The sequence below is a fragment of the Vidua macroura genome, unplaced genomic scaffold (assembly GCF_024509145.1).
Source record: "Vidua macroura isolate BioBank_ID:100142 unplaced genomic scaffold, ASM2450914v1 whyUn_scaffold_267, whole genome shotgun sequence".
Classification (NCBI taxonomy): domain Eukaryota; kingdom Metazoa; phylum Chordata; class Aves; order Passeriformes; family Viduidae; genus Vidua; species Vidua macroura.
Genome location: NW_026530625.1, coordinates 23692 through 34778, shown reverse-complemented (window position 1 = coordinate 34778; position 11087 = coordinate 23692). Strand labels below are relative to the sequence as shown.

The following is an 11087-nucleotide window of genomic DNA, read 5'->3' as shown; positions in this document are numbered from 1 at the left end:
TAACACCCCGAAAACGCCCAAAAAAACACCTGAAAAACAACCCAAAACCAGCCCAAAACCACCCCCCAAAATTCCCAAAATAACACCCCGAAAACACAAAAAAAAACCCCACAAAAAACCCTCCCAAAAATTCCCAAAATAACACCCCGAAAACACAAAAAAAATCCCCCAAAAAACAACCCAAAACCAGCCCAAAAACACCCAAAAAAACCCCCCAAAATTCCCAAAATAACACCCCAAAAACACAAAAAAAACCCACAAAAAACCCTCCAAAAATTCCCAAAATAACACCCCGAAAACACAAAAAAATCTCCCAAAAAACAACCCAAAACCAGCCCAAAACCACCCGAAAAACACCCCAAAATTCCCAAAAACCACCACAAAAACAGCCCAAAAAAAAACCCCAAATCACAGCCTAAAAACTCCCAAAAGCAGCCAAAAAACACACAAAAAAACCCCCAAACTTCCCCAAAAAACACCCCAGAAACAGCCCAAAACCACCCAAAAAACACCCCAAAAATTGCCAACAAAACACCCCAAAAACACAAAAAAAACCCCAAAAACACCCCAAAACCAGCCCAAAAACACCCAAAAAAAACCCCCAAAAACCCCAAAACCAACAAAACGTAACCCAAAAAAAACCCCAAAAACCGAATCAAGTCCCAAATATCCCGCTAAAAACTCAAAACCCCCCCCAAAAATTTCCCCAATCCCCCAGAATAACCCAGAAATCCCCCAAATTCCCCCCCGAAATTCCCCCCAATTCCCCAACCCCCCCAAAATCCCAATGAAGTTCCCAAATTTCCCCCCAAAATCCCCTAAAAATCCCAAAACCCAATAAAATCCCAATAAAATCCCAGAACTTCCCCCAAAATTCCCCCAGACCCCAAAAATCCCAATTAAATTCCCAAGCTTCCCCCCCAAATCCCCCCCCAAAAAACAAAAATCCCCCAAAATCCCAATTAAAATCCAAATTTCCCCAAAATTCCCCAAATCCCCCAATGCCCCCAAAATTCCCCACAGGCCCCCCAGAAATCCCAATTAAAACCCCAAATTTCCCCGTAAAAAAATTCCCCGAATTCCCCAATTCCCAAATTCCAGTCCCCAAATCCCAAATCCCCGAATTCCCAAATTCCCAATCCCCAATTCCCAAATCCCAATTCCCGAATTCCCAATCCCCAAATTCCCAATCCCCAAATCCCAAATCCCCAATCCCCAAATCCAAATCCCCAAATTCCCAATCCCCAAATCCCCAATTCCCAATCCCCAAATCCCCAAATCCCCAAATCCCAAATCCCCAATTCCCAATTCCCAATCCCAAATCCCCAATCCCCAAATTCCCAATCCCCAAATCCCAAATCCTCAATCCCCAAATCCCCAATCCTAAATCCCAAATCCCCAAATCCCAATTCCCGAATTCCCAATCCCCAAATCCCCAAATTCCCAATCCCCAAATCCCAAATCCCCAAATCCCAAATCCCCAGTCCCAATTCCCAAATTCCCAATCCCCAAATTCCCAGATTCCCAAATCCCCAATCCCCAATCCCCAAATCCCAAATTCCCAAATCCCAATCCCCAAATCCCAAATCCCCAATCCCCAAATTCCCAATCCCCAAATCCCAAATTCCCAAATCCCCAATCCCCAATCCCCAATCCCAAATCCCCAATCCCCAAATCCCCAATTCCCAAATCCCAAATCCCCAATCCCCAATCCCCAAATCCCCAATCCCCAATCCCCAATCCCCAAATCCCCAATCCCCAATTCCCATCCCCAATCCCCGAATTCCCAAATCCCAATCCCCAACCCCCAAATCCCAAATTCCCCATCCCCAAATCCCCAAATCCCCAATCCCCAAATCCCAAATCCCCAATCCCCAAATTCCCAGATCCCAAATCCCCAAATCCCCAATCCCCAAATCCCCAATCCCCAATCCCCAGATCCCAATCCCCAAATTCCAATCCCCAATCCCAAATCCCAAATTCCCAAATCCCAAATTCCCAATCCCCGAATTCCCAAATCCCAAATCCCAATCCCAAATCCCAATCCAAATCCCCAATCCCAAATCCCAAATCCCAAATCCCCAATCCCCAATCCCAAATCCCCAATCCCCAAATCCCAAATCCCAATTCCCGAATATCCCAATCCCCAAATCCCCAATCCCCAAATCCCCAATCCCCAATCCCTAAATCCCAAATCCCAAATCCCCAATCCCAAATCCCAAATCCCCAAATTCCCAAATCCAAATCCCCAATTCCCAATCCCAAATCCCAAATTCCCAATCCCAAATTCCCAATCCCAATCCCAGCCCGTGTCCCACCGGGTCCCTCTCTGCAGCAGCTGCTCCAGGACGGCGTCCAGGCGGCGCCGGGCGGCCCCCGGGGACAGCTCTGGCAACGGGAATCGGGGATTTGGGGAACTTAACTGGGAATTTCGGCTGGAAATCCGGGAATGCTTTAGGAATTCTGGGGGGGCATCTGTGGAGTCCTGACGGCGATTCGGGATAAATTCGGGGAATCTTTGGGGATTCGGGGATAAATTCGGGGAATCTTTGGGGATTCGGGCGATTCCGGAGGGGATCTGAGGGATTTCCCGGCTGGGAATTTTGGGGGATTTGTGGGAAATTTTGTAGAATTTTGGGGGATTTTGGGGCTCCCGGCCGAGCTCACCTGGCTTCTCCACCTTCACCTTGGCGGCCATCACGGCTCCGGACGCGTCTCTGGGGCCTGTCAGGGGTGGGGGGGCCATGAGGGATCCCAAAATTCCCCAAAATTCCCCAAAACGCCCCAAAATCGCCTCAAAAGCCCCAAAATCCGCGTCCCCCCCCCACCCCCCTCACCGCCGCCCTCAGGCGCCGCGGCTTCCCGCCTTCCGCCGCCGCCGCCTCCCATTGGTCGAGCCGCCTGCCAATCTTGGGTCGCAGCCAATCAGCGGCCTTGAGGACGGTACCTTAAGGCAGCGCAGTTTTGACTACAACTCCCGTCACGCCCCGCGGCCCCATGGAGAACGATCGATGGTTGGACTACAACTCCCCACATTCCGCGCGCCCCATAGAGCCTCATTATAACCGAGCCTACAACCCCCATCATCCTTCGCGCAGCACAGCACCTCCGTTATTCGCCTACCACCCCCGTCATGCCCCGCGCCTCCATTGCGCATCCTTGCAGGTGCCGCCCCTCCCGCACTACAACTCCCGTGCTGCCACGCGGCGCTTTTCGCGCGCTTTTTCGCTTCCCCTCACAGCCCCCCGGCCATGATGGCGGAGGCTCTGGGGCGCTGGCTCCGGGAGGAGATGGAGCTGCCGCCCTCCGCCGCCCCCTCCCCGGCCGCGCTGCGCAGGTCGGGACCACCCGGGGACCCCCCCCCCGGGCCGCCCCGAGGCGGGGAGGGGCCGGGGGATACCGGGGGGCCGCGGGTGGGAACCCCCAGAGCGCTCTGTGAGGGGGGGATCGGGAATTTAGGGGGGCCTGAGGCGGTCTGGGGTCCCTTGGGAGGGTCCTGGGGGGCTTGGGGGGTCCTGAGGGAGTTTTGGGGTCCCTTGAGAGGGTCCTGGGGCGTTTTGGAGGATCCTGAGGGAATTTTAGGGTTCCTTTGGAGAGTCCTGGGGGACTTTGGGGGGTCCTGGGGGATTTTTGGGTTTCCTTGGGGGGGGCTGGGGGGGGTCCCGGGGGGTTTTGAGGTCCCTTTGGAGGCTTCTGGGGGGTGTTGGGGACCCTGGAGGGTTTTTGGGGACCGTTTTGGGGATTCCTGGTGGGTTTGGGGATGATTTTGGGATCCCTTGGTAGGATTTGGAAACCTTTGGGGGAGTTTTGGGGTTCTGGGTGAATTCTGGGGCCCCCCCCGTGCATTTTAAGGTCCCCCCCGAAATTTTGGGGTGCCCAAATTCCGTCCCCTCTAGGCTCTGCTCCGGCCCCACAGCTCCCGTTTGGGATTACGTCACTCGCCACGTCCGAAACCACCGGTGAGGGGGGACCCCAAAACTTAGGGGGTGAAAAATCCCCAAAATCCCTCAAAATTGAAGGGGGGGACGGGTAAAAAGTATTTTCCAGGACTACAGGTCCCATCATGCCGCGCGGCGCCCATTAGGTCCCGTTGTATGTGCGCCTACAACTCCCATCAGCCCCCGGGTCCCGTTAAGGCTCATTATAACCGAGCCTACAACTCCCATGATCCCGCGCGCCCATAGGGCTTTATTGCAGCCGCGCCTACAGTTCCCGTCATGCCCCGCGCGGCTCATAGAGCATCGTTGTAGGTTCCACACTCACCAAACTACAGTTCCCGTCATGCCCCGCGGCGCTTTTCGCGCGGTTTCTCCGGGTTCCCCCCTCACAGAATTTTTGGGTGTCCCCACAGGAACGTGAAGAAGATTCGAGGAAACCTGCGCTGGTATCCGAAATCTGGGGGGGGGGGGGGGGGTCCCAAAAATTTTGGGGCTCCTGGAATTGAAAATTGGGGAGGAATTCAAAAATGGGGGGGGGGGGGACCCCCAAAATCTGGGGGCTTCCCGAAGGTTTTGAGGGGGGGTTTCGTGGTCGGAAATCAATGGGGGGGGACTCCAAAAATTGGGGGAGGAGCCCAGAAATTCGGGTGGGAGCGTCCAAATTTGGGGTTCACCCCAAAATTTAGGGGGAGGCATTTGGAGGGGATCCCAAAATTCCTTAACTCCGGGTTCAGGCATGGGCACCTGCAGGAGCTGGAGGTGAGGGGGACCCCAAAATCTGGGGAGGTTTGGACGGAATTTGGGGGGCCAGATTTGGGGTGGGGAACCCAAAATCTGGGGAAAGTTACCTCATATCTGGAGGATATTTCGAGGTATTGCCCCATTTTGGGGTGTCCCTAAAATCTGGGGGGGCTTTAAGGGGTCTCAGCCAATTTTTGAGGTTTTTTTGGGACCTCTTTGAAAATTTGGGGGTCCCTCAAGGTAGGGGGGGGTGGGGACACTTGGGGGATTTACCCCAAATTTGGGGTGCTTTCCCAAAATTGGGTCCTCCCGTACACTTTGAATTTCATTTTTCTGTAATTTTGGTTTGTTTTTTCGTGAAATCTTCTTGAATGAGTTTGGGATGGTGAGGAGGATGGGCGCGATCTCGGGGAGATTTGGGTGAATTTTGGGGTGAGTTTTGGGGTGAATTTGGGAGGATTTGGGGTGAAATGCGGGCGCAGGCCGCCGCCGCTCCTCCGAGCCGCCAGGGGGCGCTGAGCGCGGCGGTGGCGCGGCTCCGGAAGGAGCTGCAGGACCTGGGGGACGCCATTGCGGACGCACAGGAAACGGCGCAGCACCTCGGTGAGTCGGCGGGAAACGCGGCACCCGCACAAAGGTTCCTACCCCTCAAATCCCATTTCGGGGTCTCCTCGCCCCAATTTTTGGGGTCCAGCCCCATTTTTAGGGTCCCTGACCCCCCAAAACCCAAACTTTCACTATTTTTTTGGTCCCCTGACCCCCTTAACTGCAGTTTGGCGGTCCCCACCCCCAATTTGTAGGATCCCTTAATTTTTGGGGCCCCTAACCCCCCCCAACCCCAATTTTGGGGTCCCTTTCTCCATTTTTAGGGTCCCCTGACCCCGCAAACCCCAAATTTTTGGATCCCCACCCTCAAATTTTGGGTTCCCCCCCCTCCCCCCCCATTTTTAAGGTCCCGGGGCCCCCAAAACCCAAATTTGGAGATCCAACCCAAATTTTGGGGTCCCCGCCCCAATTTTGGGGTCTCCACCCCCCTTTTCCCCCCTCAGAGGCCTCGCTGAGGGCGGGGCAAAGCCGCAGGTGGGCGGAGCTTCAGCGAGGGGCGGAGCTTCGGCTGCTGGGGGCGGAGCCAAGCCCTGCAGGGCTGCGGGGCGGCCACCAGGGGGCGCTAAAGGGAGCCCCGCAGAGGTAAGGGGCGGGGCCTAATGGGGTGTGGCACAAGGGGGTGGGGCTTGGTGGGGATTCCTTATATGGCAATGGGACTTTCCTTATATGGGCAAAGGTGGGATTTTGGGATTTTGGGGTGTTTTGAGATTATTTTGCGGTTTTGAGGGGTTTTGGGCTCCCTCCCCTCAGGCCGGGCCAGTCCCGGGCGGAGCTTTCGGCCATCTTGGCCTCGGGGGCGGAGCCGGAAGTGCTGGTGAGTGGGCGGGGCCTGGGGACCCCTAAAAACCCAAAATCCCACCCCGGACCCCCCAGATTCCCAAAATCTCCCCCAGATTCCCAAATCCCACCCAAAATCTCCCAAAAATTCCCAAATCCCTCCCAAAAATTCCCAAACTCTCCTTCAGGACCCCCAAAATTCAGCCCCAAAATCCCCCCCCCAGGGTCCCCCAAATTCCCCAAACCTCCCCTGGACCCCCCAAATCCCCCCCAGGACCCCCAAGCCCCTCCCCCTCCGCAGGTGTCAATCAAGGCCCTGTGCAAAGCCAGGGAGGCGGAGCTGCAGAGGCCACGCCCATCGAGGTAAGCTCCTCCCCTCTCTCATTAGGCCCTAATTAACCACGTAATTAACCCCTAATCAGCGAGTTTATGAACCACAGAGCTGCCAATCACCCGGGGGAACCCCAGGAGGCTCCGGATTGGCTGGAACAGGCTGAGGTGGGCGTGGCTTGCTGGGGAAAGGGGGCGGGGCTCCAACCAGGCCACGCCCTCTCCCCTGACGCTTGGTGCCCCCTACAGGCCGTGCTGATTGGCCACAGCCCGGGGGCGGTGCTGTGGGCCTTGGAGGCTCTGGCCAATCAGAGCACGAGGTGGGTGTGGCCTAAAGGGGTGGGCGGGGCTTAAAGGGAGGATTTGGGGTCCCCTCCCCTCCCCCAAATTCCATTTTTGGGGTCCCTGAAGCCTCAAATTCTTCAAAAAATCCCCCAAAATTTTATTCTGAAATTCTTTTTAACCCCCCCAAAATCCTTTTTTGGGTTTTGCTGAGGCCCCAAATCCCAAAAATCCCCCCCAAAACCCCCCAAGACCCCCCAGCATCTCCGCAAGGACCCCCCAAAAACCCCCAGACTCCAGGGGGACCCCAAAAAGGGGATTTGGGATCTCTCGAGGGAACCAGGGGGGATTTTGTGGATTTTGAGGGAATTTTTGGGGATTTTGGGGGATTTTGTGGATTTTGAGGAGATTTTGGGGGATTTCTGGTGGGATCTGGGAGATTTTGGGTGAATTTTTGGGGGTTTTGACAGGATTTTTGGGGTCTCTGAGGGGATTTTGGGGTTCCTGAGGTGAATTTTGGGGGGGTTCTGAGAGAATTTTGGGGTTCCTGGTGGGATTTTTGGGGCCCTTTCCGGAATCTTGGAGGATTTGGGGGACTCTGGGGGCGTGGCCATGGTGGTGAAGGGGAGTGGCTTTATCCAGTATGGGCGTGGCCTAACCCCACCCCCACAGGGCTCTTCTGGATGGCCCCGCCCTCTCGGCCGAGGCCCCGCCCACCCTGAGGAGCCTCCTGCAGGTGAAGGGGGAGGGGAACGGGGGGGTTTGGGGGAATTTTGGGGGGATTTGGGATTTCTGGGGTCCCTGAGGTGTTTTTGGGGTGGATAAGTTCATTTTTGGGGTGAATTTTGGGGGTTTTTAGGGTGCACAAATTCCTTTTTGGGGTGGGTAAGTTTATTTTGAGGTGAATTTTGGGGGGTTTTTGGGGTGGATAAGTTCATTTTTGGGGTGGATAAGTTCATTTTTGGGGTGAGTTTTGGGGGTTTTTGGGGTGGATAAGTTCATTTTTGGGGTGAATTTTGGGGTGGATAAGTTCATTTTTGGGGTGAGTTTTGGGGGGTTTTGGGGTGGATAAGTTCATTTTTGGGGTGAATTTTGGGGTGGATAAGTTCATTTTTGGGGTGAGTTTTGGGGGGTTTTGGGGTGGATAAGTTCATTTTTGGGTGAGTTTTGGGGGTTTTTGGGGTGGATAAATTCATTTTTGGGGTGAATTTTGGGGTGGATAAGTTCATTTTTGGGGTGAATTTTGGGATTTCTGGGGTGGATAAGTTCATTTTTGGGGTGAGTTTTGGGGGTTTTTGGGGTGGATAAGTTCATTTTTGGGGTGAATTTTGGGGTGGATAAATTCATTTTTGGGGTGAGTTTTGGGGTTTTTGGGTGGATAAATTCATTTTTGGGGTGAGTTTTGGGGTTTTTGGGGTGGATAAGTTCATTTTTGGGGTGAGTTTTGGGGGTTTTTGGGGTGGATAAGTTCATTTTTGGCGTGAGTTTTAGGGGTTTTTGGGGTGGGTAAGTTCATTTTTGGGGTGAGTTTTGGGGGTTTTTGGGGTGGATAAGTTCATTTTTGGGGTGAGTTTTGGGGTTTTTGGGGTGGATAAGTTCATTTTTGGGGTCCCTGAGGTGCCTTTGGGGTCCCCAGGAGCGCTGGGGCGCCGTGGGGGGGGTGTGGGGGCGCTGCCCCCCCTCCTGTCCCACCTGTCCCACCTGAGGCGGCGCCTGGGGACGCTGGGGACGCACCTGGAGCGGGGCAGGGGCACGGCCGGGGCCGCCAGGTAACCCCAAAACATCCTCAGTTATCCCAAATATCCCCCCAGGATCCAAATTCCCCCCAGGATCCCAAATTCCCCACTCAACACCCCCCAGAATCCCGAATTTCCACACCAGGAGCCCCAAAATCCCAAATTCCCCCTCCCCCCATTCCCATTCTCCTCCCAAATTCCCTTTTCCCCCCACGAGACACCAAATTCCCGTTTTTATTCCCCAAAAAACCCAGAATTCCCGTTTTTATTCCCTAAATTCCCCCTTTCTCCCCCAAGTTCCTCACGTTCTGTCCCCAAAACCCCAAAATTCCCATTTTTTCCCCCAAAAAACACCAAAAATCCCGTTTTCATCCTGTTGTTCTCCTTTTTCCCCGTTTTCACCCCATTTTTCCCCATTTTCACCCCATTCTTCCCCTTTTTCCCCATTTTCACCCTGTTTTTCCCGTTTTTCCCCGTTCTCACCCCGTTTTTCCCGTTTTCCCCGTTTTTACCCGTTTTTCCCCGTTTTCACCCCGTTTTTCCCATTTTTCTCTGTTTTCATCCCATTTTTCCCAGTTTTCACCCCGTTTTTCCCTGTTTTTACCCATTTTCACCCCATTTTTACCCATTTTCACCCCGTTTTTCCCCGTTTTCACCCCATTTTTCCCATTTTCACCCCGTTCTCACCCCATTTTTCCCCGTTCTCACCCCATTTTTCCCCGTTCTCGCCCCGTTTTTCCCGTTTTTCCCGTTTTCACCCCATTTTTCCCATTTTTACCCGTTTCTCACCCCGTTTTCACCCCGTTTTTCCCCGTTTTCACCCCGTTTTTCCCCGTTTTCACCCCATTTTTCCCCGTTCTCACCCCGTTCTCACCCCGTTTTTCCCCGTTCTCGCCCCGTTTTTCCCGTTTTCCCCGTTTTTCCCATTTTTCCCCGTTCTCACCCCGTTCTCACACCATTTTTCCCGTTTTCCCCGTTCTCACCCCGTTTTCCCTGTTTTTCCCCGTTCTCGCCCCGTTTTTCCCATTTTCCCGTTTTCCCCGTTTTTCCCCGTTCTCACCCCGTTCTCACCCCGTTTTTCCCGTTTTCCCCGTTCTCACCCCGTTCTCGCCCCGTTTTTCCCGTTTTTCCCGTTTTCCCCCGTTTTTCCCCGTTCTCACCCCGTTTTTCCCGTTTTCCCCGTTCTCACCCCGTTCTCGCCCCGTTTTTCCCCGTTTTCACCCCATTTTTCCCCGTTTTTCCCCGTTTTCACCCCATTTTTCCCATTTTTCCCCGTTCTCACCCGGTTTTTCCCGTTTTCCCCCGTTTTCCGCCCCGTCCCAGGCTCGCTCTGCTCGGGGCCGCTCTCGGCGCCGCCCGCGCCTCGCTGCTGCGGGAGCTGCGCGGGGGAGCGGCCCCAAAACCGCCGGAATTCACCCCAAAAACCGCCGGACCAGCAACGCTCGGCCCCAAAATCCCCGGCTTTGGCCCCAAAAGCCCCAAAATCCCCGGCTTTGGCCCCAAAAGCCCCAAAATCCCCGGCTTTGGCCCCAAAAGCCCCAAAATCCCCGGGTTTGGCCCCAAAGCCGCCCCTGGGCGCGCTCCGGCGGCGGCTGCAGAGGGGGCGGGGCCGAGTGGTGAGTGACAGGTGGGGGGGGCGGGGCTTGGGGGTTGGTGGTTTTGGGGTGAATTTGGGCGTTTCTGGGCATTTCGGGACGTTTGGGGGTTCTGGGGGATTTGGGGTTTTGGGTTTGGGGTTTTTGGGGTTGGGGAGTGGTTTTTGGGTGAGTTTGGGGTGAATTTTGGTGTATTTGGGGTTAACTTGTTGTATTTTGGGTTAAACTCGGTGATTTTTGGTGCGTTCCGGGTTAATTCTGGTGATATTTGGGTGTATTTTTTGTTAAGTTTGGTGATTCGGGGTGAATTTGGGGCGAATTTTTGTGCTTTTGGGGAGCATTTTATGTTAAATTTGGTGCACTTTGGGTGGATTTTGGTGGGGTTTGGGGTGAATTTGGGTGATTTTTGAGTGAATTTTGATGATTTTTGGATGAATTTTGGTGGTTTTTTGATGAATTTTGGTGGGTTTTGGATGAATTTTGGTGGTTTTTGGATGAATTTTGGTGGGTTTTGGGTGAATCTTGGTGATTTTTGGGTGAGTTTTGGTGGTTTTCGGATGAATTTTGGTGGTTTTTGGGTGAATCTTGGTGGTTTTTGGGTGAATTTTGGTGATTTTTGGGTGAATCTTGGTGATTTTTGGGGTGAATCTTGGTGATTTTTGGGTGAATTTGGGTGATTTTGGGGTGAATTTTGGTGGTTTTCGGGCGTTTTCCTCTCCCCAGGTGCAGCTGCAGCAGCGCCTGCGCTTCCTGAGCGCCGCCACCAGGGGGCGCCGTGCGGCGCTGCGCCCCCTGCAGGACCAGGTGGGAACTGCACCCGCGTACAACAGTACGGACCAGTATGGACCAGTATTGACCAGTACAGGCCAGTACAGACCAGTATAGACCAGTATAGACCAGTACAGACCAGTATAGACCAGTACAGACCAGTATAGACCAGTATAGACCAGTACAGGCCAGTATAGAGCCTTACAAACCAGTATAGACCAGTACAGACCAGTAACCCACTGGGAACCCTCCAGTACCTCCCCAGTCCCTCCCAGTGCTCCCAGTACAGACCAGTCCCCCCCAGTCCCTCCCAC

The 11087-nt window shown here is 54.0% G+C and overlaps 1 protein-coding gene and 1 long non-coding RNA gene across 2 annotated transcripts; one reads left to right on the top strand and one right to left on the bottom strand.

The window, feature by feature from the left end:
- Nucleotides 1-2305: 2305 nt before the first annotated feature.
- Nucleotides 2306-2882, bottom strand: LOC128803032 (uncharacterized). Its single transcript, XR_008435615.1, has 3 exons — nucleotides 2838-2882; nucleotides 2668-2724; nucleotides 2306-2388 (listed from the first exon to the last, which is right to left on the bottom strand). It is a non-coding gene; the product is annotated as an uncharacterized LOC128803032 (long non-coding RNA).
- Nucleotides 2883-3187: 305 nt separating this feature from the next.
- On the top strand, nucleotides 3188-9799 carry HAUS5 (HAUS augmin like complex subunit 5). Its single transcript, XM_053969604.1, has 13 exons — nucleotides 3188-3337; nucleotides 3897-3959; nucleotides 4352-4384; nucleotides 4673-4697; nucleotides 5162-5282; nucleotides 5729-5867; nucleotides 6036-6099; nucleotides 6364-6425; nucleotides 6503-6560; nucleotides 6642-6712; nucleotides 7347-7410; nucleotides 8311-8443; nucleotides 9734-9799. Exons 1-12 carry the CDS (start codon nucleotides 3252-3254, stop codon nucleotides 8377-8379), a joined length of 855 nt encoding a protein of 284 aa, XP_053825579.1. The 5' UTR covers nucleotides 3188-3251; the 3' UTR covers nucleotides 8380-8443; nucleotides 9734-9799.
- Nucleotides 9800-11087: the final 1288 nt, after the last annotated feature.

Excerpts from the sequence above, each read along its gene's own strand:
- HAUS5 (XM_053969604.1), top strand. The coding sequence starts at position 3,252 with ATGATGGCGGAGGCTCTGGGGCGCTGGCTCCGGGAGGAGATGGAGCTG. Across the intron at positions 3,960-4,351 it reads CGCCACGTCCGAAACCACCG|GAACGTGAAGAAGATTCGAG; the intron begins GTGAGGGGGGAC and ends GTGTCCCCACAG. Across the intron at positions 4,698-5,161 it reads GGCACCTGCAGGAGCTGGAG|GCCGCCGCCGCTCCTCCGAG; the intron begins GTGAGGGGGACC and ends ATGCGGGCGCAG.